At 33.6% G+C, this 25,177-nt stretch overlaps 1 protein-coding gene across 2 annotated transcripts in view; it reads right to left on the bottom strand.

The window, feature by feature from the left end:
* Nucleotides 1–25,177, bottom strand: part of LOC110100309 (uncharacterized protein sll0005) — a 45,379-nt gene that overhangs the window by 2,582 nt on the left and 17,620 nt on the right. For both annotated transcript variants that reach the window (XM_020827752.2, XM_028699199.1), the window contains 5 exons: nt 24,388–24,472; nt 19,476–19,645; nt 17,421–17,582; nt 16,041–16,190; nt 2,088–2,348 (listed from right to left, as the gene is read on the bottom strand). In XM_020827752.2, coding sequence (XP_020683411.1) covers nt 2,088–2,348; nt 16,041–16,190; nt 17,421–17,582; nt 19,476–19,645; nt 24,388–24,472 — 828 coding nt within the window. The remainder of the gene's footprint in view (nt 1–2,087; nt 2,349–16,040; nt 16,191–17,420; nt 17,583–19,475; nt 19,646–24,387; nt 24,473–25,177) is intronic.

The following is a 25,177-nucleotide window of genomic DNA, read 5'->3' as shown; positions in this document are numbered from 1 at the left end:
CCAAAAAGCCTGAATCAAACCAAGGAAATATCTTAAGGTTAGATAGATTAGGCGGAGGTAAAGGCAGCTACAACAAAGTCTACAAAAGGGAACCTCACTTATAAAACACTGCCAATTCATGAAGGATTCAGAATATAATCTTTATTAAACTAAGGCATTGTAATTCTTCAAGGGAAATTACTGAAAATTTATTTACTCGCTAATTACATTACGCCGCCTCAATGGAGAAAAAGTATTCATATAGCCGACCCAGATAAACGTACTCGCTAAGAATTTATTAGATTCATGTAGATTAGGTGGAGAAGGTACCTCCTCAATCTGTTCACCACAAATGTTTTCTCATAAAATAACCTTAATATTGATGGTCAACCTATTGAAATTCCCGATGACAAGGCTTACATTGAACAGTTGCATGATGAACAGATAATAATTGTCAAGTAAAAAATAGGTTGAAAATTTAGTAAGTATATTTCGACGATGCATTATTCATCAAGACAGCCGAACCCGCTAACCTCCAAAGGTTTAAGATGGCATTGGTCTAATTTTCAACGCACCAAAAGAACAAATTGATTAATTGATAGAGTATCTAGGAAAGGAAACTAAGGAACATTAGAAGTAGATAAGGATTAAGGTTCGCTTGAGACATGTTTTCTGCTCTTATCCTCGAAGGTTGCCTTGACCTTATATGCAAAGAGCACAACCTAGCCTTATATTTCACATTGATTTGCTGTAAATTTCCAAAGAGCACAACCTAGCCTTATATGCAAGCAGCTAGTCATCTTCAAGGAAATCCAAGCTCCAGAATCCTGTTACATAGCATGAGCAGACGACCAAATTGAAAAGGGTAATTTGAATGGCATTTACTCGTGCAATGCCCTCATTCTATAGAAGTAGAACCTCAAAAAAGCCCCTAATTTTTGTAAATTTCCACACTGGTCTACATTTTTCCAACTGCAGAACTAAGTGCTTTCATAACTAGGACCTAGCAACCAGTGAACAACATAAACTGCCCTAAACTTCCCATCTAGTATTCACGCCCATAAGGCTACGAACCAACCTATTTGGCATAATAGAAAATGAAGTATCGAGAGGAAACTGAGCGTTGTGACCCTAGGATAGCCATGCCCGGAAGAAATGTGATAGGTAATAAGGGATTTTCATCACATAGATATTAAGTTAATGGTAGAAGTAACAATCAAACTAAAAAGAACCTACTTGTTTGATGGAAAGATAGGGGACTTAGTTGCAAGGCAGTCAAAACTGATAAATCGATATCCAAATCAGCCAAAGAGAAAAACTAAATAACTTACCTAAAAACAAACCAACCTCTGTTCACACATAATGATAACATGATAGTCGTCGTTCATAACTTCTCACAATTCCCAATATAGATTCTTACTAAAGGATTAACGTTGCAACAACAACAAGCCTATATTACATTACGTGGTGTCAGCTACATGAATCTTTTTTCTCTATTGTATTCTAATAAAAGTCAAATTCTCATTTAAATCTAATAGAAAAAAATATCATTTTGAATACTTTCTAACCACAATATTTAGGTCAACCTCTAGCTTTCTTAACATAGGTTGGATCTAATACATCTAGACTCCTAACAAGATCATCAGAAGATTATCGTTTTATGTGACCATATCACCTCAGGCGTCTTTCTAATCTTATCTACCACTGGAGTTGCTCCAACCTAATAGAGGACTAACATTAGCAAAAATAAAATATTGGAATGAGCAATGTAAAGCATCAAAAAGGTCAGAGTAGTTGTATTTTAAGAAAATGTAAATCATAGTACAAAAGAATTTAAACATTCAGCATCAAAGACATAAATTATGCGTCTGAGTCCCCATTTAGGTCACAGTTCCAAAAATTTGATTAGACAAGTTCATCAATCATACCTATTTCGTAAAAAAAAATCAAGTAATCACACCAATCTTCAGTTCAATGTATTTAAGGATGTATCCTATCAATTCCACACTAAAAAAATATAAAGATTACCAGGTTGATTAGAAGTAAAAACATAATACTGGCAAGTAGCAATCAATACTTAGTAATCACAATGAAAAAATATTACATACCAGCCGCTCAAACCGGTTCCATCTAATCGAGCCATCATTGCAAATAAGAAGCTCCCTTAATATTTTCCTCATGTCAGGATCAGGATCTGCAAGCAGCCTTCCAACCACAAAAGGATATGCACTCTCAATAACTTTAAAATCTGGATCCAATGCTTTGGCAGTACCTTCCAAAGATCCCAGTGCTCTTATTACCAGGGCATAATCAGGAGGAAGTGAAAAGTTGAATTCATACATGACATCATACAATTGGTACATTACTCCCTGCAGTTCAATGCAAAAACAAAACAATTAAGAATTTCATGCAGATAATTGCTTTTGATCAATAGCCCACCTGCAAAGCAGAACAAAAGAAATAAATCCAATATTGAAGTTTATGTAGATACAATAGGACTGCTGAATAGTAGTACTCCTGTAAGAAAACATAAAAAAAAAAAGACATCAAAGATTGTCAGGGAACATTTTTTAATTCAGGAAAAACTAAAGAATATTGTCAAATGGTGGAAAAAGGAAAGTAGAATCATCTAGCTTCCCTCCCCTCTCTCCCTCTCCACCCACGCAAATCTAGGTTCATCAATTCTTTAAGCAGTTGCAATGAGAACCTCACTAGTAAAAAAATCCAAGGAGGTTCTTCACTAGGAAAGGCAAAAATTCATCGTTGAACTTAAACCATCAGAGATAAGATTAAATGACCTAATTTCTTGACTTAGTTGTTTGCACACAACCATGGAATCCCATTGAAAATGAACGATAGATCATTGGTTGATATAGCATAAGTAATAGGTACATAAACAAGATGAATCAAAGCTCGAAGAGAAGTGAGGCAATGATTAGAGATGAAACAATAGGTATTAATCATAAAATGCAGAGAATCCCCATAGAGGAGGCCACAAGAAAGTTCATATCTCAATTCATGATTTAATAATTTGTAATACAAGATTAAAGACTCTTATATAGTCATAGGGAAAATAATACTTGACTAAAATACATTAAGACAAAAACAAAAGAAATAAATTGTCCTTCTTACATATAGAAAGTATTTTTAAAAGTAAATGAAAATGTTTAATGCCTAAAAATAATTTTAAATGCAAATATAGACAAACAAAAAATAGGCTGAAGACTAAAAACTAAATGAGCTTACTCTTCATCACTTTCCATGGCTATTAATAATCATATTCCGGAGAATTAAAATATAATTGGAGGGGGATCAAAGGTCTTCAAATGTACTAGCAAAACCATTCTGAAAAAGGACGAATGAATTTTTATTATTGCAAATAAGATATCTAAATATTCATTTTAGTAATATCTCTCTTTAATTAGTCTCTTAAATATTCCTAATTCTTATTTTCTATCTTCATTAAAAAAGAATTAATTCAAAATTTCTATTTAAATATTTAAATTATTTCATTACTTAAAATAACAAATTTAATAAAAAAATTGTTTATTAATTTATATAAAATTCTCTTGTGTTCATTATATATATTTATATTTAAATATAAAACTATTAACAATGGATGAAAAATCATAATTTAATTATTATTACAAAATTTCTTTACTATTCAAATTTATTCATTTATATTTTTATACAGAATTGTTTATTAGCTTAAATAGCTTATTAGACAGCCAAGCGTTCATAGCGACGTTGCTTTTTGATCCTTCGATAAAAAAAAAGAAAAAGAAAAAAAAAAGCTTATTAGACGTACTCTCATTTTTTTCAATAAAAAACATCCTTAACTAGTAAATTCTCTACTCTTATAAATCCAATTTATTATTTAACATTACATAAGTTTAATTTATTCATTCTATAATTTAAAATCTCATACAATTATTTATTTATAAATTTAAAGTTGCTCTCTCTACTCTCGTTTAAAATATGTATATATTATAATTAACAAGTTTCTATTTCTAAACACTTAAAATTTCAACTTAATATTTTCTAAATTAATTTAAAATAATGATTTCTCATAAACTATAAAATTACATTTATCTTTTAACCTTCTCCTCCTAATTTACCTCTTAAATAACAATTTCTAAAATACAAATTTAAAAAATTTATCCTAATAATATAAGTTATAGTAAAAAAAAAAAAAAAAACTAAAAAAAAAAAAAAAAAACTAAGTTGCTCTTCTCAGTCGCACGTTGTCGCCTTCACCGTCGCTTCTTTTCTTTCTTTTTTCTCTCTCAATCTCTCCCTCTCCCTCGATAATTTAAAGAGAAGAAATCCTTTTCGTTTTTTTTGCCACACTAGGCAACAGAACCGACACAATCCTTCATTTCCTCACACAGTGATGGAAACTGACATTATGTTCGACTGTAGTCAGTTCAGAATACTACAAGCACAAGCACACCCATTGATAAAGATAGATATCATTGTCTTATGGGAAAAATCATCTACTCTCTCTAGCTCGTCCTAAAATTTAGTTCCCTAATTTTTTAAAATAATAGATGAAGACCACATAGAAGCTGCTAACCACATTCTAAGGCATCTAAAAATTACACCAAGAAAATGCCAATAATGTAAGAAATCGAAATTTTCACAGATGTTGATTGGGCAAGAGACGCATCATATTAAAAATTCACGTCAGATTACTATGTATGGGAAAATTTGATTGCATGGATAAGTAAGAAATAATTTGGGGCCTCAAGAATTATAGCTAACGTAGAATATATGGTAGCAACAGTTGGTATTTACAAAGGTATGTGATTAACAAAATTATTTATACTCTAATAGTGTATTGTGATAACAATTTCACCATAAGTACTGCAAAAATTCAAGTCCATCATAATAGGACTAAACATATTGAGACAAACCGACATTTTATCTCAAAAAAATTTTAAAATGTAACAGCCCAACTACATTATGTTCCGACAAATTCTCGGGATATTCTCACCAAGGCTTGACCCAATCCATACAACCTAGCTTGACGATTTAATTGTTGAAATAGCTCTGAATGAGTGGTTAGCACTAAGCACCTTCTCATCTACAACCACCTAGTAATCTATAGATAATACCCCCCTATCTATAATAACCCAACAATTTATGGGCAACACTTTTTTATCTACAACAATCCATAGATCCATGTGCAACATTAGATTTTTTAGAATAGTTAATTCTCTCAATTCCAGAATTATGACCCCATTTTAAGATTTTATTTTGTTACTTGATAGATATTTCTCTACATATTTATATACAACTTCTTATCTTTCTTTTTACACCGAACAAGGGGATAAAATTCAGTCATACAATCTTCCATTTCTATTCTCCTCTCTTTTCATTCAAATTTTCAAGAAAAAAATTAAGGCTAATATAATTCCATAAAAACTTTAAATACTCTACAACTAAAACAACATCAAGAAGTAACCTAGAACAACCTTCAAAATGGGATAACCCGATAGACATCTGCATTATTTATACTTGCAAGAAATGTCAAAAAAAATATATGACCTCAGAACGTTTAGTTTAATTTGATTTATAGTTGTAGTTTTTATTTTTCTTATTTTAACATGTTCATTATGACTGCCTTCAAGAATGGGATGTGTTCTATATTTTATGATTTTTTAATGTGGTACAATTTCTTTATTTGAATATTGTATGCCAGTTATATTTTGAAGTATTCGTTACTCGATTTGCTATAAGTTGAGTTTGGTTATTTATGACCTATTGCCAGAACTTTCACCAGTTTTGTCATTGGATGTGATCCCAACATTATCACGTTATTCAAAAACTCATTTCCTAGTTGTAGATTATTTGTTCGACCATATTCCACAACAATGGGTAAGCAGTTTCTTGAGGATGATTATTGAAACCTTGAATGTTTGTTTCATGCAACTCGCCCTACCAATCTTCTTATAGTTGAATGACTGCTAGAGACTTGCAGCTTCTAGCAACAGACGAAGCTTTTAGCAGGCGATCCATACAACAACAACAACATCAAGCCTTTGTCCCATTACGTGGGGTCGGCTACATGAATCCATTTTTGCCATTGTGTCCTGTTAAAAGTCAAATTCTCATTTAAATCTAATAAAGAAATATCATTTCTAATATTTTTTAACCAAGTCTTCTTAGGTCTACCTCTATCTTTTTTAACATAAGACAAATCTAAAACCACAACTTTCCTAACAGAGTCATCGGAAGGCAAAAATCATTGAGTTGCTTCTTATCCAGTGACAATGAAATAGTTATCAGGACGTTTTTTCACTTCTTATAATGGACTGAACCACTTTTAAAGATTGAAAACTAAGGAATAAACATTTATAAATAGATACTTGAGGTATATATGAAAAACACCTCTTATTGAATAAATTTTTTTCCTTTAGTTTCACTTTTATGTATGCAAGTTGAAAATGTGCTGCATTTGAAAACGATACAAATGTGGCTACAAAATTCAAGGGAAGTAATCTCTTTGTGCCGGTGTGAAGCTTAATTTTTTTATCCTTTACTTTTGATCCTTGTTATTATTTCATCTATAAGATAATTTGATACTAGATTGTTGGTGTTCTTGATTTTGTATTCAAATTTCAAACATTTAAAACACTATTTATGGGAATTAAATAACAATTTCTTGATAATTTAAGGCTGTTTTAAATCCTTGCTATTTTTTAAAACTATTTCGATCATTTTATTACCACCCGAGTTTTAATTCTAGTATTATATATTTACATTTAAAGAAATAAGTTGTGAATTATTTGGTGGCTTGTGATATGCAATTTCGGTTGCATGAATTCATACTCACATCATACTATTTTCATTGGAAAAACCCTAACTTCAAGTCATCCTATTAGACCGGTCCAGCCGGACCGGCTTACGCAAAACAGTCAGAACTCTCCGCCTTTCTGTACGCACCGAACAGTTTCCTCAAGCTCAAGGGAACATAATAGGAAGGATTTTGAAGGGAGTTTAGGAGGGAAATTGAATGTAGGGACTGTTCAGGGATTTCTTTTTGATTTGTATGCATTAAATAGTTTGTTTTCCTAAGGTTAAGGCATATGAAATTCGGTTGAAATTTGAGATATCTTAGATTTAGGTTTTCCTTTGGGCTCTAGCGGCATCTAGAGATTTGTGAGAGATCGATCCTCCTCTAGAATTGAGAATCATCTATATCTTGATATTTTCCGTTTCTATTTCATCAAATAATACAAACTATCTATTGTTTTTCTGTTTTTGTGTGGATTTTGTAGGAGAATTCTCGTTGTTTTCGGAAGATTTATAGGTAATACTTGAGATCAACAAGTGTTTCTTATCACATCCTTAGTAGCAGAACCTATGGTTTTGTTAGCATTTTAATGAAGGGTCAAGTTGGGGCAACTTTCTTATTGCTTTATTTGACCACTTCTTTCTTGTTGTTTTTCATAAATTTTTGTGGTGAGAAATTGCTTTTTACAACAAGATATATGAATGTGAGAAAGTTATAAAAAAGCTAATGTCTGATTTTTTCAAAAAATAAAATATCTATAATACCCACAATAATTTTAAAAAATGGCTTTCCTCATAATAATTTTACTACTAACTTTACAAAAAAATACAGGCACCCAAAAGAGACCCCACCCTGACTATAGACATATAATTGAGATAATAAAAATTAATAAATGATGCAAACAAAAAAAGGAATAAATTATGATTCTAGTCAACAACAATGTAATTACCATAAGGTTTAAAAATCATTCATGCATTTGATGGGAAGTATGATCTTAAAAAATTGCCCAAGCTTAAAGCCATAAACATATTTGATAGAGAATTAGAAGTACATACTTGTTAGAAATATCAAGCAAATAAAGGACCTAAGCAAGTTTACTTCTAGCTTCATTTACTTTGGTAGTTTTTATATTAGTTGTTTTGACATGTGATGATTTCCTTCAAGAACGGGATGTGTTATCCATTTTATAACATTTTTATGCGGTTCAATTCTCCGTTGGATGGATCATTGTAAGCTAGTTCTTTTTGGAGTATCCATTAAGAGATAAGCTGCAAACTTTGTTAAGGAATTTCTGTTGCTAGAACTTTCATCAATTTTTCCATTAGAAGTGATCCAAGCTTTAATGGTTTATCCAAAAACCCATCTCTTGGATTTGTGGATAATCTATTTCGCATTATTCTACAGCATTAGGAAAAAACTTTCTTGTGGATGATTCCAGTATCGTTTAATATTTGATTGCTGTAGCTCACCCTATGGTGCCTACATCTGAGCAAGTTACTGCAGATTTGTGAAACCTGTAGCAAAAAAGTGGTGCATATAGCAAGACATCCCTCCAAGACTTAAAATCATTGATTTGCTTCTTCGTGCAATGAAATGGTTATCGGGATGATTGTTCATTTTACTATCCATGGACTGAACTACTTCCAAAAGTTCTTGACTAAGGAATAAATATTTATAAATAGATACTTGAGGCATGTATGAAAAACATCTTTTGTTGAATAAAATTTCTTTGAGTTTCAATTTTGTAGTTGTAAGTTGGATGTATGATTCCCTTGAGTACTATAGAAATATAACTACCAAATTATGTAAGAAACCATCTCCTTGTACTGACGTTTGGATTAATTTTCTTATTTTAGTACATTTAGTCATTTTTATTATTTCATCTACATAATATGAAACTGATTATTGAATTTATAATAAATTGGCAGATCTAAAATTCAATTTGCGAAAATTAAATTATAATTATTTGATGAATTTATATGATTAATAAACCTATCGGATTTTCTCAAATTATTTTGACCATTTCACTATCATTTAGGTTTTAATTTTAGTATTAAGTTAAATGTTGGCCATTAAAAGAGAAAAGCATATATTAAGTTAATTGTTGCAGAGATGATGATGCTCAAGTGGATGAGTGGCTTTACTCTTAAAGACAGGATATGAAATGAGCATATACGTGAAAAAGTTCGATTAGCTCCAGTGGAAGATAAGATTAGAGAGAGTCGCCTTAGATGGTTTGGTCACATAAAATGACAACCTTCTGATGACCCGGTTAGGAAAGTAGATGTATTAAATTTGACTTATGTTAAGAAAGATAGAGACAGAATGATGCGGACATCCGATCATAAAGATTTTCAAAGGAGGAGACCACGATCGACGGTCGAGATCATTCCACCTAATCTTAATTTGTTATTTGTAATTTTTATTATGAATTTTCCATTTTTAGCCTTACTTAAGAGGGTCGTCCTATGTAAGCCCTAGGGGCATGTGCTTGTTTTAGTTTCTTAGGCCTATATATAGAGGTCCTTGCTTGTGTAATGTAATTTTCGATGATTAATAAAATTTTGTGTTTGCACTTGTGTTCTTTGGGAAGAACCTTGGATGAGATTCCTACGGGAGGAATTCATAGCTTCCACCAGCCGCATGATGTGTCCAGGCTCGTGGCCTGAAGTCCCTTGGTGAAGGGCAACGTAGTACCCGTTAGCTGCAAGATGTGCCCGGGCTCGCAGTTGTATCTTTCTTTCCCTAAATCCTTTTATCCGCATCCCTTGACTGTCATCCGAAATCCTCCACTTTCCACCAGCTGATTCTCCCATAAACCCCTCCTCTTCCACAAAACCGGCCTCCCCTTCTCCCTCTCCACGGCCTTAGCTACATGATGTAGGACTACATGCTAAATTGGAAACTTGCACAAGATAGTTTAAGAGCAATTTCAGATTTTAGTTATTCGTGATTAAAACAACAAGTTAAAACTCTTAAAGGATCAACTCCGTTAAGCTAAGCCACATAAGAAACTGAGCTAAATCAAAACACATAGGAAAACTAAAACATTGCATGCGAAGTAGTTTCCAACTTAACCAAGACTTAACAATGAAATCTAATATCAAAGAAGTAACAAACCTACGATTACTAATGGGTGGCGATTAGTAGGCACAGTTTCTTATTTGGACAAATCTCAATAAAGTAAGTAGAATTTGAAAAGTAAATGAATCAAGGAAGAAGATCACCTTCTCGGAGAAATGACGTGAATCACTACAAACCTTCCGTTAGTTTCTCTTCCCTAGCCTTGTTCACAATGAGTAGCAATTGGTAGGTGGCCTTCTCTTTGAATCCAACAATGTTTGGAGTCAAGTTGAGGAAGGCAAGTTGAGGAGATCCACGCAATCTTAGCCTTCGTACGCCAAAACCGGACTCAAACTCCGGATCGATCATCCATCTCAAATAAATGAAGGAGAAACGCCTTGAGAGGGAGCGAAGAGAGAGAGGGTGGACGGGTGGGAAGGAAGAAGAGGCTAGGGTTATGAGAGAATTAATTGGGATGAAGAAAATATGTTATAATCTTCATACCAAAAATATTCTCAGATTTTAAGTGGAAGTGGAGGGAAGATTTCTGAAATTTGAATTTCAAAATCATGTAATTAGGAGCTCTAATGAGGCATTAAAGAGGGGGCCATCAATAGAGGGGGCCGGCGGCATGTAGAAGGGAGGAGGAGGTTTGGGAAGAGAGTAAAAGGGTTTTCCTAATTAGCTCTCACAAATTAATGAAGAACAATTTCAAATCCGTTTCAATTTAAATTTGAAATTGAAACCTCCTTGAAACTTTCCTAATTTGGCACCGGACAAATTTGGAAACTTTTACTCATCCCAAATTTTCAAATTTCGAATTTTGAAAATTCATGAGGCGGCGACAACGGAGTCGGCAATGAACGAAAGGGGATAGGTGGGTGGCGGTTAGGGAGATGGCCGGCGGGATGAATGAGAGGGGGGCCAGGGGGCGGTTTTGGGGAAGATTAAGCTTGGACAATGGGGTTAGGAGGTGGAGATTTGGGGGTGGGGAATGATCGGCGGTAGATGTAGGTTGAAGGAAAAGAAAGAAGAGATAAACCAAGAGCCACCGGTGGTGACTGTTGGGTACGACGGGTGGCCTCTCCTAAGCTCCACCAAACCCCCAACCTCCCTAATTGCCGGTCTCACCAAACTACTGCCCACCTCCTTCCCTAAAAAAAAAAAAAATTCCTCTTTCCTTATTTAAGTTGTCATTAATTTGGAAAGATTTTAAATTCAAATTAATCTAATTTGAATTTCAAATCCATCCTCATTAATTATCTTATTTTTGGAAACCTCTTTCATTCAATTAATTAATCAATTTCGAAATTGATTGATTAATTAATCCCTTGATTCCAATTTCATTTCACCATCATTACTTTCCTAAATTAGCTCTTATCTAATTTGAAAAAGTTTTCGAATTCAAATTTAAATGAATTTGAATTTTAAATTCTTTCCTAAATAACATACATCTATTTTAGGAAATCCTTCAATTATATTAAATATGAAATTATTTCAGATTTAACTCTCCAATCTCCCATTAATGCATGGATCCACATACATTGCATGTGGACACCTTTCATTTTCCCTCCTTATTAGGCCGGCCCCGCTCTCTCCCCTATTTTAATTATTTCCTTCCTTGTTAAGGAATTCAATTAGGGGAATAATTAACCACCTATTTATCCTTCACTCCATCTTATTTGAATTTCAAAATTTAAATCCCTTGATTAGAGAAAATCTGAAATTTTATTTCAGATTTTTAATCTTATTATCTTTCCCCATCCCCTCCGTTCTACTTCACAAACCTAAAAAGACTTGATTAGAAAATATTAGAAATGACTTTTCTTTATTATATTTAGATGAGAATTTGACCCTTAACACACTAGAAAAAATTTACTGAATACCGGCGGTATTTCTGGCGATGAAACCAATGGTTTGGCCGCCACTGTTTACCGGCGGTTGGACAGCCGGTAAAAAACCAAAAATCTTTAGTATTTCCGGCGGTCAAATGACAGTCGGACAAACCGCCGATATACTCTTTTCATGACACATTTACCGGAGGGTTAACAGCCGTTTTTAAGTGACTTATTTCCGACGGTTTCAACCGCCAGAAATGCCGTCGGTAAGTGCTCTAAAGCTGAACCTCCCCTCTCCTTCTTCCTCATTTCGCCACCCTCATTTGGTTCGTCCAGAGAACGCCCGCGACCTTCCGCCCTCCCCAAATTCCTCCCTAGCCTCAGTCTCCTTCCTTGTTTTGTTCGTCCAAAGAACGCCTGCGACCTTCCGCCCTCGCTGAATTCCGCCCTAGCCTTGGCGATGCATAGCCGACCTTCCGCCCGCCGGCCTTCATCTCCTCCATCTCCTTATTATTATTTTTTTAATTTCATCTAAATAAAATTTTTTTAGATAAATCCTGGTTGCATTCCAAAATTGTTTAATCTTACAAAAGGATTGCTTTTCATTTCACCAAATTGTATTGGAAGATTGTATTTTTTTGTGGTTAGGGCTTATTAAAGTTGACTATATCATCTCAAGAATTCATGAAGTTGACTAAGAATACAATTGTAACATAAAAATTATATTTTGATAGCTAAAACTTCAAATCGAGATATTCTTTTGCTTATGGGGAGAGAAATGGTATATCATTAGGAAGAGTTGATATAGGACCCAAAATAGATGAGAAGCCTAAAAGGAGAAGAAAATCTGCATGTATGTCAATAAGGAAAAATGCTCACTAGACGACTATTAGGAAATAGGAGAGTGGGAAGTAGAAGGGGAGTTGTTGAGTTAATTGAGCTAAATAAAAGGGCTTCACAAGTATATCTTAGGGCTTCATTGATTAATTGAGCTCATAGGAACAAAACAAATTTGATAGGACTTAATTATCAACATTTTAGAAAGAAAATAATTGTTTTCATTCAAAATTTATTTAAATAGATTTCAAAGTTATTTGTAGCAGGTTTAATTCAAATTATTCATTGAGCCTATTACTTGATAATTATGAGGAGGTGAGATTTTAGTGCTTGGGGTGATGCCTCTACTTTTATGTTGCAAGGCTAAATGCCTCCCCTAACTATCCTAAGAAATATTCACCCACTCCCCCCCCCACCCCACCGTCGGGTATATAAGTTATGTCGACAGATTTACAATTTAAATCAACTTATTGCTTCTTATTGATGCATTTATCACACCTTTAAGACACCTTTTTTAATAATTCATTCCACAACTATGTAGGGAACATTTACTTTAACATCCAAATGATTATCCAGGAAAAGAGATATTGTATGTATAACAGATTATTACCGGATCGAAAAAGATTGATAGATGAATTTATGGAGAGAGTTAAGATTTTCATACAAGTCGCATGTCAACTACCTTCGTTTAAGTCCGATCGAATATTTAGATGTTCATGCTCGAAACACAAAAATCAAACTTTTCTTAAGCCCGACGATGTAAAGGTTGATTTATATCATAGGGGATTTGCTCTAGGATACTGGATTTAGATATCATATGGCGAGTACAAGTCACATAGCGATACTCATGCCGGTCCATCCACAGCTTTTGAAACAGTCGATGAAAATCAAATGAGTAGACCGTATGAAGTACTTATTTTTGATACATGAGGTCCTAATTTAAGGGCCAGCATGGAAGTGCCACCAAACCTAGAAACCAAAAAAAATATTTGAGTTACTATATGCTGCTCAAAAATCAATTTGGGATGGTTGCAAAAGTCATTTAGAATTATCGGATGTTGTTGGGATGCTAAGTATCAAAATTGCATGAATATTCCTCGTGATTGCTTCAAATTTTTACCAGCAACTTTAATTCCTCGAGGCAACCTACCCATAAGATTCATGACATCATACAGAGCAAATATGATGCTCGTTACTTATTATGAAAGAAGATCCCAAAAGAAGTTAGGGATATGTGGTTCAGAGAATTTCAGGTATATTTATTTGGCATTACTTAAATTTTTAATTTCATTTGTATTAATATTATTTCTTATGCTTATGTTTTACAGAAAATTTTTAGGTGATTTCCTGAGTATGGTACGAAGATCATAACAAATTTTGAGATGAGAGACTCTACTTGCCATAGGGACATGTTCACAGACATTAGAAGTCTGGGCAACATTCATTATGGATTGACAAGGGAGTATGGACTAATTTGAGCAGAGCTTGGGCGAGCCCTGAGTCCGCCAAATTGAGAGAGCAGAATAAGTAAAATAGAGCAACTGACTGTGGGGGTTTAAGAAGCTCTCTTCATACGGGTGGTTCAGTGCCTCATATTGAGCATAGATGACGAATAGTAAAAGATTATTTCAATTAGTTTCATAAATAAATGTACATTATTTTAACTATATTTCTATTTGGAAAAAGAGTATTTTCACCACTAGAGCTGCATACGAGGACTCAACAATATCATGCTGATCATCAGTGGGTTGATGAGAAGGCAAGAAAAGCTCACGCAAGTATAATTTTTTGATAAACAATGAGAAATAAATAAAAATTTTATTTTATGGATTTATTCTCATAGGATAATTTTATATGACTTCGGGATAGTAAGCAGCTTACTAGCGAGGGATCGTCTTCAGGATCAACCCAATATTCTAAGTATCACACTATGTTAGAAGTTGTTGGAGGAAGGCAGAGGATGAGGGTTTATGGCTTAGGTTCACAAGGATATGCTTATGAGGGCAGTATATCTACTTCAACATTTTATGATGTAGGAGGAGCTGAAGAAATCGTCAATCAAAGGGTTGACGTCCTCACAAGAGAGATAGAGGGGATGAGACAGATTAAAGCTGAGATGCAGGCGGAGCTGCGAACATATCGAGTTGAAAATCAGAAGAAAAAGGAGCAAGAACCTATACTTGAATCACATGGCAACGAGTATACGGACGATGATTAGTTGTTGCTATTTGTTTGAAGAGCTAGTTGGCGTATTTTGAACATATGGATGTGAAAGTACTTATTTTATGTTTTAAAGATTGTTTAACAAGTTGAACTTTATGTTTACTTGTGGTTAAAAGTTTGTGTATTATATATTTTATGTTTTGAACTGTCAGAGCATCTATTGATTATGTATATTAGTTTATTTAATATATTATGTTTTGAACTGCCTGAGCATATGTTCTCCTTAGTTGTCACAGGTACTTGTGGAAATCTGTTTGGATAGAGGGGTGTTGTCAATTTTTTTTACAAATGCTACAGATTTCTGGCGGCTAACCAGCGATTTAGCCGATAGAAACTTCGAAATCGGATGGGTGATAAAACTGCCAGTTATTCTATTCGCCGCCGGTTGGCTATCTAGCAGTTGGACCGCCGAAAACATTGGTGGTTTTACTGCCAGTAATACCGCCGATAACGACCTGCGGTATTTGAGACGAAATATTCTGGCAATTTAACTACGATTTTAGCAACAATAATTTCCGGCAGTTATAGCCGCCGCAAAAAATTACCGCCGAAAATATACCACCGATTTTGATTTCCTACGCGGTTTATTCCGCGGTCTTCAAACCGCCGGAATTTTTCATAACAGCCGGAAAATTGATAGATTCCGCTGAAAATTGCTGCAGGTAATGGACGATTTTCCTGTAATGGCATGGCACAATGGAGAAAAAGGATTCATGTAGCCGACCCCACATAATGAGATTTGTTGTTGTTGTTGTTGTTGTATTTATATGAAGCAAGTTGTTAAATCAATTAGTGGCTTTTAAATCAATAAGTCATCAATTTCCTTTACATTAAGCCTGAGTTGTCCTGCATCATAACCTCTAGAATTTAATAAGGATGGGCTCACCATAACCAATAACTCAAACCCCCACACTTTAGCAAGGTCCCCATAACCAACAACTCAAATTTCCACACTTAAACAAGTATAATTGTATAAGAATTGGTTATCCATAAGATTTTTCTACGCCTTCTTTAAAAAACTTCATTGGTATACAAACTCATAGAAATCTTTCCAAGTCCATCAAAAATATCAAGTCTAATTCTCTTTCAGTATCAGAATGCACTTTCATTATATGGCTGTCTATAAGACACGAGAAAAACCAATTAATGAACCTACACCAGGTTCGATTAAATAGTTCAAAACCGCCAGACATATCGTGCAAGATAAGCCACGCGATATGTAAGGAGTTTAAAAAACACCTAAACAATTTGATGAGTCAAAAAGGTCAACAGTTAAAAATGAAGAACAAGTAGAAAGAGACCTGAAAATCATTTGAAAGTCTTCTATCAGTGTCAAAGGATGCACGTAAAGCATCTGCAACCAACTGTGTATCCTCTTCATCAGGAATAAATCCCAACGACAAAAAGTCATTTGCTAATCCCAAGGAGTCTCGATTTACAAAGTGCACAAGCTGGAGATACAGAATAATAATGTTACAAAAAAACTAGATAGAAAATGACATCCGTATCAAATGTCTAGCAGAATTGCTCGCATATAGGGCACAACCTAGAAGATGAAACACATTGTAATAATAAAATAACAGTCCAGATCATAAGATTCAAAAAGAGGCGCAAAAGATGATATTTAACTATTATATCCCTTAGAAGTTAGACAATGCCATATAATATAGCTAAATAATCGGGCTAGGGTGCAGTATCCACTTCAGAATTCACCATCATTAAACTGAAAATGCTGAAAGTTGCAAGAGTTCTTTATTCATCTGCCACAATTAGTGAAACAAACAGCAAACCGGCTGGAAATTTTTTTCATAAAAATATAAAAGATTGAGCTTCTAAAAGGAAAAAAGAAAAAAAAGTAATTTCCTACCAAAACTTGGCGAATTCTACATTCAAAAGAAGCCAACAAAGAACCCAAACTTCATTTTACCCCCATATTCGTGTAAAGAACCTGCCAACTAAATCACTCTGTATCAAAAAAACTTGCATGCACAAGCAAGAGAGAGAGAGAGAGAGAGAGAGAGAGAGAGAGAGAGAATCATTTAAATAGTCCCCAAACATCATGTGGCCGGCCATTTTAGTTCCAAGTTATTTTATGTGCACGTCTTAATCCCTTACCTCCACAAGATAATCGAAACTAGTCCTGTCATTAGAATTTCTATTAAGGATGACAAACTACATGCAAGAGGTAGGAATAGAGAGTATAAACATCTTATGTGTTTTTTTAAGTATAACAATATCTAATTTCATTTATGTAGAAAAATACATTTAGACGGATAAACCCTTGAATCCTACCTTCTATATGAAATTTCCATCACCTCGAAAAAAAAAATCTAAAGGTAGGATCAATTTGGATTAACGTTGAAAAAATAAAGGGCCAAATTGGGTGCATTAAATAGTCTTGGACTAAAATGCAGCAGCCCTGCCCCACAAAAAAAAAAAAAAAACTCAGTTAACTGAAAGAAAGCATGCATGAAGTCTGCATGCCTCTACAAGAAATGCAAGTCTAATTCCATAACGATAACCTTGCATAAAAAATGCTAAAGAAAGCTACACATATACAAGCATAAACAATCTTCATCGCTGAGGTACATCAACAACCACCATGATGTCAATTAAGAAACTGAAAAAAGGCATAGCGGCACAATAGTGTTCCATTGAATGATGGCGCAAAGAAAGCTAACCACTTTGATAAGTCCTACACGGTAATGGCGGGGAATATCTCCCATCATACCAAAGTCAAAGTACGCAAGAGACCCGTCATCAGTAGCCACAAGATTTCCAGGGTGTGGATCAGCATGAAAAAAACCATCAACAAGAAGCTGTCTCAAAGAGCAATAAACTCCCTGCCATACCAAGCAATAAAAAGAATAAATATTCCTTCTATCTGCAGAAATACAATAAAAAATCAATGACCAACTCTAATCTTCTAGCCAACCACCAAGTTGTAAAAATGATTAACTACGTGGAGTTTAACTAATCATACTTTTAAAATGATGAATCACCAAAGCATTTAGGAAACATATCATGTAAACGTATATATTCCATGACATTGAAATGATGAGCAAGGAAGAAATAAAAACATGGACACTAGAAGATAAGTGGATAATGAAGTAGTAATCTTGAGATCATTCTAATATGGATATCGGTGTACATAATTTATCATTATCCTGGCAATTTTCATACCACAGACAAAGAAAAAAAACTACGCCATAAATTTTATTTACCGTGTCCAACATTTGCAGACTTGATTGCCCTAATAACCATAAGTGGAAAGACTGACACTTGCAATCATCTAATTCTCTAAGACTTGTATGGAATGCTATTAAAAAACCAATGCACAGATACAATGGGAAATTCCATTAAAATTAATAATGCATCAGAAAAAATAGCGTCCATTGTCTTGTTGTGATAGGCTTGGGAATATACCAAAACGATCAAATTTAAAGAACATACATTCAGATAAAACATGGACATCCATGACAAGAAAATTAATAAAGCGTATCAATAGGCCATTCTCCTCCTCACTATAAATGTGCCAATGCGTTCATGTGTACAACAGTACAAAGATTGGGGTAGAATATATTACTATTTGCAGGATATAAACCTATCGTTCGTTGGATGAAAATCTGCTCTACTCCTTCCTCCCAAGCCATCAAATGCTAAATATCCCTCTTTAACCTAACCTCATTTTTTAAGGCTGCCTGATCTCTCTCTCTTTTTTTCCCAATTGTTTTGTTTAGCATGGCTGTTGGTTTAGAGACTTGTTAGCTAATGTTGCCCACTTGTTTCTCATCCCAGCTCACCAAACCCTCATTCTGGTGAATCCTAAAGGATACTACCAAGCAAACCATTTAGCAAGCTCCATAAACCATGTGTACAGAAAAAAAAAATAGAAGCTTCATGGGCATACTTCAAACAAAATTCATGAACACGTTAGACACTAGCCTTGCTAATGTAAATGTACCCAGTTAAATTATGAATCTCGTCCTCATTCGCTTTATCAATGCCTCTAAATATATTTTTCAGTATGTCACGTGCACATCAAGTTTCATACTTGATTCAAAAATTTGAATGTCCAGTTGATCTACAAAATTAATAATATAGTGTAACACATTTTTAAGCATTCATTGATATTTTTTATACATTAAAAATCTTTATATGCAGTAGAAACGTCATATTTTTCCAAAATATGGTGTGACCTGTGCCTATGTGCTGCTCCTATCAATATCCATGCTTATATAAGTTGAACCAATCAAATTATCGGGTAAGATTGGAATTGCAACCTCCTATGTCCCTTCACCCTCACCTCCACTTCCCTCCCGGCTCCTACTAATACTCTCAATCAAACACCAACAACCAAAGAAATCTTCTTTGAATAGGATCAAACAAAAGAAGCACGGGTATAATATGGTTATGCAGTATAATGACATTGTTTTATAAAAGAAAAGCGTTGAAATAGTAATATTGAGGATAAAACAAAAACAGTATAATGACTTAACTGAAGATGCAACTATACTACAAGAATCCATTGCCATATTAACCCCTCGTAATAATCAAGGATAAAGTTACAAAAACTATAGAAAAATAAAGAACAACAATAAACGAATGCAACATGAACTACAACATGAACATTGACTAACAGACTAACAGTTTAATGAGCAAGTCGTCAAATGCTTCATCGATAAGCACCATAAACTTCAAAGGAATTCATATTAAAAGTTAATTCAGGTATAAACCTGATCAATTAAAAGTTTCCTATTCAGACGGACTTCGGAAATCCGATCAGAATCTATAAGTTTAATCCCATCTATCCACTCCATTGTGAGAACAGCCTTACGGGTGTAGTTCCAATAAATCTTGGGAACTTTTATGGACGTTAGCCTCATTCTTTTGCTCTCACCGCTTCCTGAGAAGCAATCAATATAATAACAAGCAATGTTAAACTGATGATGAGTAGAAGTAATGCATTGGACAACTGTCAATAGTTATTTATATACAATGGGAGAAGTATGACACATCCGCCCAAAGTTAATATATTTACCAGAAAAAAAAAAGCAGAAATTTTAAAATATATTTAAAAAAGACACAAACTTGTTTGTGGTTTATTATATCCACAAAAGAAATATGAGAAAAGTTGAGTATTAAATAGAGGGGCAAAAAATTTCAAAATTATCAATTTGATAATGGGATAAACTAGTTTAGTGTCATAATCAGCAATCCACCTTAACCTTAGCAGTTTAAAAAAAGATTACAAAGATATGTGATAAAAATATGAAAAGTTCGACTGAAAATGCAGGATTTGAATGAGTGAATTTATTCCTCGCATTTCTCATGGAACTCTTTTTACAAGTTCTCATCATTTTCAGATAATCCTAAATTGAGGAACTCAAGGCCAAAGCAAGTAATAGGAAAGGGAGAAGATCAAAGAAAATAAATTAGGAAGGAGAATGCTTATCGGGATTAGAAGGATCACGGCAACAATAGTGGCACAACTAGAGCAGCAACGGCAATAAAGCAATGATCAATGTCTTCTCGCTTGGGCATGTTACTCAAGTGCATCTCCCAAACAAAGAAACGCGTGAATGAGTTGAGGTTTATGGCCTCCCTTGTTTTAATGATGATATAAATTATAATAGCAATTGAGCTTAGAGTTATCAAACTAAAAATGCTAAATAGCAAAAACCTCAATTCAACGTCTCAAGCGCACAAAACTTGTGATATATAAATCAACTAATGTACTTTAGCTTGAAATCATGTTACAAATCACATTAGTTGCATGGGTAAAATTAACCTTAAGTTGTCCAACATCAGTATAACTAATTAATGAACTTACGTATTCCTCAACACTATGTTTAAAAATATTAAACTATTTTATTTATGATGGTGGCAGTAGTGGAACATAGAAATGAAAAAGGACCACAGGGATCAAGGGGCATGAAAGAATGGACAACGAAACAGTGGAATGACACATCCTCCTAAAGTGCAAGGAAAGCCTGATACAACTTTAAATTAGTTCTCAAAGAGCAATCGTAGTGATTTATATAAACCTATTTTATGGGCTGTAATATTAAATGTTTTTTGGGTCCTTGCTTCTGATAATGAATATGATGTTTTCTAGGTTAACATTTGATAAAAATTTTATTATTTATTTAAGGGCAAGTTTGAGGGTCAATCTATGGATAAGCCTGCATGTGTTTCTATTTTTACATTTTTAAGGCTGTGGCAATGGATGTAATACCTTAGTTTGAATGAAATGTGATTTAATGAATCTTTCTTTGTGCAAGCTTTTGTATAAACTCATAAGAAAAAGAAAAATTCAAAGTTTTTTTTTTGAAGTCTTCATTTAAATCATAGCAATGAAACTTCATATGAAGAACATGATACAAGGAAAAAAAGTTTTAACTAAGATTAATTTTAATTTCTGACACTATTTTTTTTTAAATGTCTGACACTATATTTCATTGCAGCAAGTGCATTTATGAGGTTATATCAATAAGGGCTACCATCAATTGATCCACTCAAGACGTTGGGTTGATTTCATAAAGTGCAGACCCTGGAAAAATACAGGGTGATTACTGGCTCAGAAAATAAAATTTGCCTAAAATTGCAATAAATTTGAATATAACTTAGAAAACCTATTCTATAATCTCAAAACTAAAATCGGAGCGAAGCAACCTATGATTATTTGGTCTTCTTTGTGGGAAGATGTAGCAAACAAATTTAAAAATCTATGTGGCCTCACTTTGAAGACCGAGGACATAGCTTGGAGACAGTCTAAAAAAAGGCTAGGCACCCATAAGTATGATTTTCAATAATGAGCAACAAAGTGAATCAATTTACCCAAAACACAATTCTTATCTAACCCTTGCAAATTAACCCTTCTATTCTAAGCTCTTCATTTGTGTGTCATCTTTGAAAAACCTAGAAATCATAAAAAAGTTAAAGCTACTTTTACACTATCAAATATGCAAGAACAACCAAAACATAATCAACATGATCACTGAAAAATGATTTCCATTTAGGGCTCATTTGGTTGTTATAAATTAAAGATATTAAAAAAACAGAATTTGCTAGATTCCATGATTTTATTATATGCAATAAGAAATCAATAAGAATTTTGAAGTCCATAAAACCCCTAAAAGAGGCCGCCATAGCTCTTTGGGCTTCGGCAAGATCCAACCACTCGACAACGCAACTGGGTTCCAATGAACTTTAGTAGCCTCAATCCATACAACGAAGAACCCTAGCAAGCCTCAGCCAACTCCATTGAAGTTATGCCATATTCAAGTGAGCTCCAAAAAGTACTAAGCAATCATCAAACGACGCAAAAGAGTCTGATCATGTTCTGACAATATCCGATTAAAGTGCAATTTAGGAAATTCAATAACTTGAAGTACATCCATTCAAACAAAAGATTTTAAAAATAAAAATCACATCTAAGAGAGCAAAGAATGTGCACGTTGAAAATTCACATTTCAAAATATAGGCTGATAAATTCACAAAAAATTTTAAACTTCATCCAACCAAAAAAACACTAGAAATTCTAAATAATACAAATTCTACGATAAAAAAACACAATGCAATTTACCACACTTCACCAGCAAAATGAATGCAGTTGGCATGTGCCCCCTTAAAGAATAAAACCTTTTGCACTTCTTCATATGAACCTATTTATGCTCAGCACTAGACTTATTTGAGCTACTGGTTGTCATCAGTAGGTTTTGTTGCTGCAATGTGGAGTTTAGCCCGATAGCACTACCTTGCAGGTTGTCATTTCAAGCATGGTTACTCTTCTTCATTAGTTGATTAGTATTATTATTGCTCTACTGTGAAAAAAATTATGTTCAATAAGCCTAGATCATGTTTGCCACCATTTTGTTTTTGCATTTTCTGAGATGTAATAAGTTTAATTACAAAAAAAATTGAAATATATTTGGCTAGGTTATGATGAAAATATAAATTTCTAATATGGCATAGTACTACAAATCTTAATGCCTATCAAGGGAAAACCCATGCACAACCCAGGGTGGGCAATTGCCTGCTCTAAAAAGATGAAAGTTTTCTTAATATGTTGGGTTATTTAGTAATTTTGTATGCCCAATAATTTTTCTTGCCCATAATGAAAAAAAAAAAAAAAACTACCCTAACTCTTAGCACTACTCCAACGCCACCTTGCCCCCATCTCAGTCTCTCCTGCTCTACTCTCACGCCGCACCCCTCACAGCTCACCCTAGCATTTGAAGGAGAAGAAATCTGGAGGCTAAAAATATTTAAGCGATGAGCGAGGCTAAATAAGGTAATGGCTAGATTTTTTTTTTTCTTTCGAGTCTATTTTATTTTTAAAAGGCTGGCAAGCGATTAGATTCCCTGACACTTTTTGTCAAAGGTTAATGATGGACCAGGTTTTTTGAGAATTTGAAATTATTTTCTGAAACCTAGCGTTGTTATTTAAGGTTCTAACCATGAGAATGAATGGGGCTTTGATTTTTTTTTCTTGTCAGTATGGTAATATTTCCAATTGTTTCTTTCCATACCATGGATGATATATTGTTGGTTGTTACATTGTTATTGTATCGGTAGAGTTCATTTTGAAACCACTTAAATATATGAGAGAAAAGGGTATGCAGAAAATAATATAGTTTTCTTTTAATAGTGTATCAATTTTATTTTAATTATTCATGTATTGAGTTTGCTCACCCTCAAAAGTAAAGCTGATTTTGCCCTTGTTGACTATTGTTATGTAATAATATGTTAGATAACAAAATTAATTAAACTAATTACATTATAGCTAGAAATAAAAGAGACCTAAATTCAATTTTAAATCTATCCATCATCTAAAATCCTCCACCACACCTTCATTTCATTTAAGTTATAAGTACTTATGGATTGAGTATAATCCACTTTCATGCCCATTTAACTATCATCAAGTATATGTTAAAAATGAAAAAGATCAGTGCCTTGACCATTGTCAACTTAAACATCACTTTTTTACCCATAAAAATATCGATCATACTCCAAATAACATGACTAAGTCATGCATTAAAGTCTACATCTTGGGACTATGTTCAGAAAATCACACCTCAATTCTCATGGAATCAAATTAATCAATTGAGAATGGATGATCAAGGTTCATAAAAGTACAATAAGTAATGTATGCATTAATGATAACAATTTCAATAGAGGATGGGGTATTGTTCTGATGTTACATAATAATGAGAAGGTGTTGGAAAATGCTTCTGCTTATAGTTAATTCTGTAAGATGATAGAGATAATATTCGATAGAAAACATTTAAAATGATATACTGCCTTTTTCTATCATTCTGAATAAATTATATTGTTAAATTCTTTGATTTAAGGCATAGCGTGTGTTCTCCAATAGTTGCACCACATTCAACATCATCATCATTAGATTATCCCTTACTAGTATGTGTGCGATGCCAACTCCATTTTGCAAGATGTTCTGTGAAAGCATGAGCTTAGAAAGTTGCATGTCTTGTTAGAACAAGAGACAGCTATACAACAAAAACCACACATTTTATAAGCATCTTTTAATACGAAAATAAATTGTTATCTGAGATAAAAGGCATCACGATTCAAATTGGCAGTACACGTCTAACAATAAAAGCTTAAAAATGTATAAAAACTTACTCAAGGGAAGAGCATATAGAGCAGCAAACTTTTCAGCATTTTGAGCCTCAAGAATATAATCGATTTCCTCAAACATGTGTCTTACCTATCATTTTCAACATTTATAATTAGCAAACACAGAAGAATAATGCATGCACAACATAGAAGACTACTAGATTAATATCCTTATAAAATAACATAATCATAAATGCTACTAGAAAGAAAAAGGAGCCAAGCATTTCAAAAATACACTTTAAAATCAATCACATTTTGAAAACTTGAACCACAAAATTTTGTACGGCACATAACATTTAGTGAATAAAAATTGGTTTTTGTATTTGGATAAATAAAAAGAACCAAAGCTGAAAACTTTTTAGATCATAGGGGGAATTAAATAAAAATGTTTTGAACACATGATCTTAAATTATGCGTTGAAGTCAAGTCAGTCCTTTAATCAAAAGCTCCGCGTGATGGTGCACTTTCATCATGATAAACAAAATGCAAAAGAGCAATCAAAGTAAAACTTTCATGTTCACAAAAAATATCTTGTTTTTAATAGAATATTGAGATATATCATCATTAGCTTACCCCAACTATTTGGGTCCTGTGATGATTTTCAGATAAAGCCTGAAGTGAAAGCATGCCCCTAATTTCCACAGAAATTAGGCCATTGCACAATATGAAAAGTTTTCAAATCACCATACAAAAATTATACTGTCACACCCCTTCTCAAGAATCACTTGTCAGATGTTGTGGCATTGCCTCCCTGAAGAATTTTATAGTGTTTTCCAAGCAAAGGTTTAAACTACAA

The sequence above is a fragment of the Dendrobium catenatum genome, unplaced genomic scaffold (assembly GCF_001605985.2).
Source record: "Dendrobium catenatum unplaced genomic scaffold, ASM160598v2 fragScaff_scaffold_1220, whole genome shotgun sequence".
In the NCBI taxonomy this organism is placed as follows: Eukaryota; Viridiplantae; Streptophyta; class Magnoliopsida; order Asparagales; family Orchidaceae; genus Dendrobium; species Dendrobium catenatum.
Note: the sequence above shows the minus strand (reverse complement) of the source record. Positions and strands in the feature narration are given on the sequence as shown.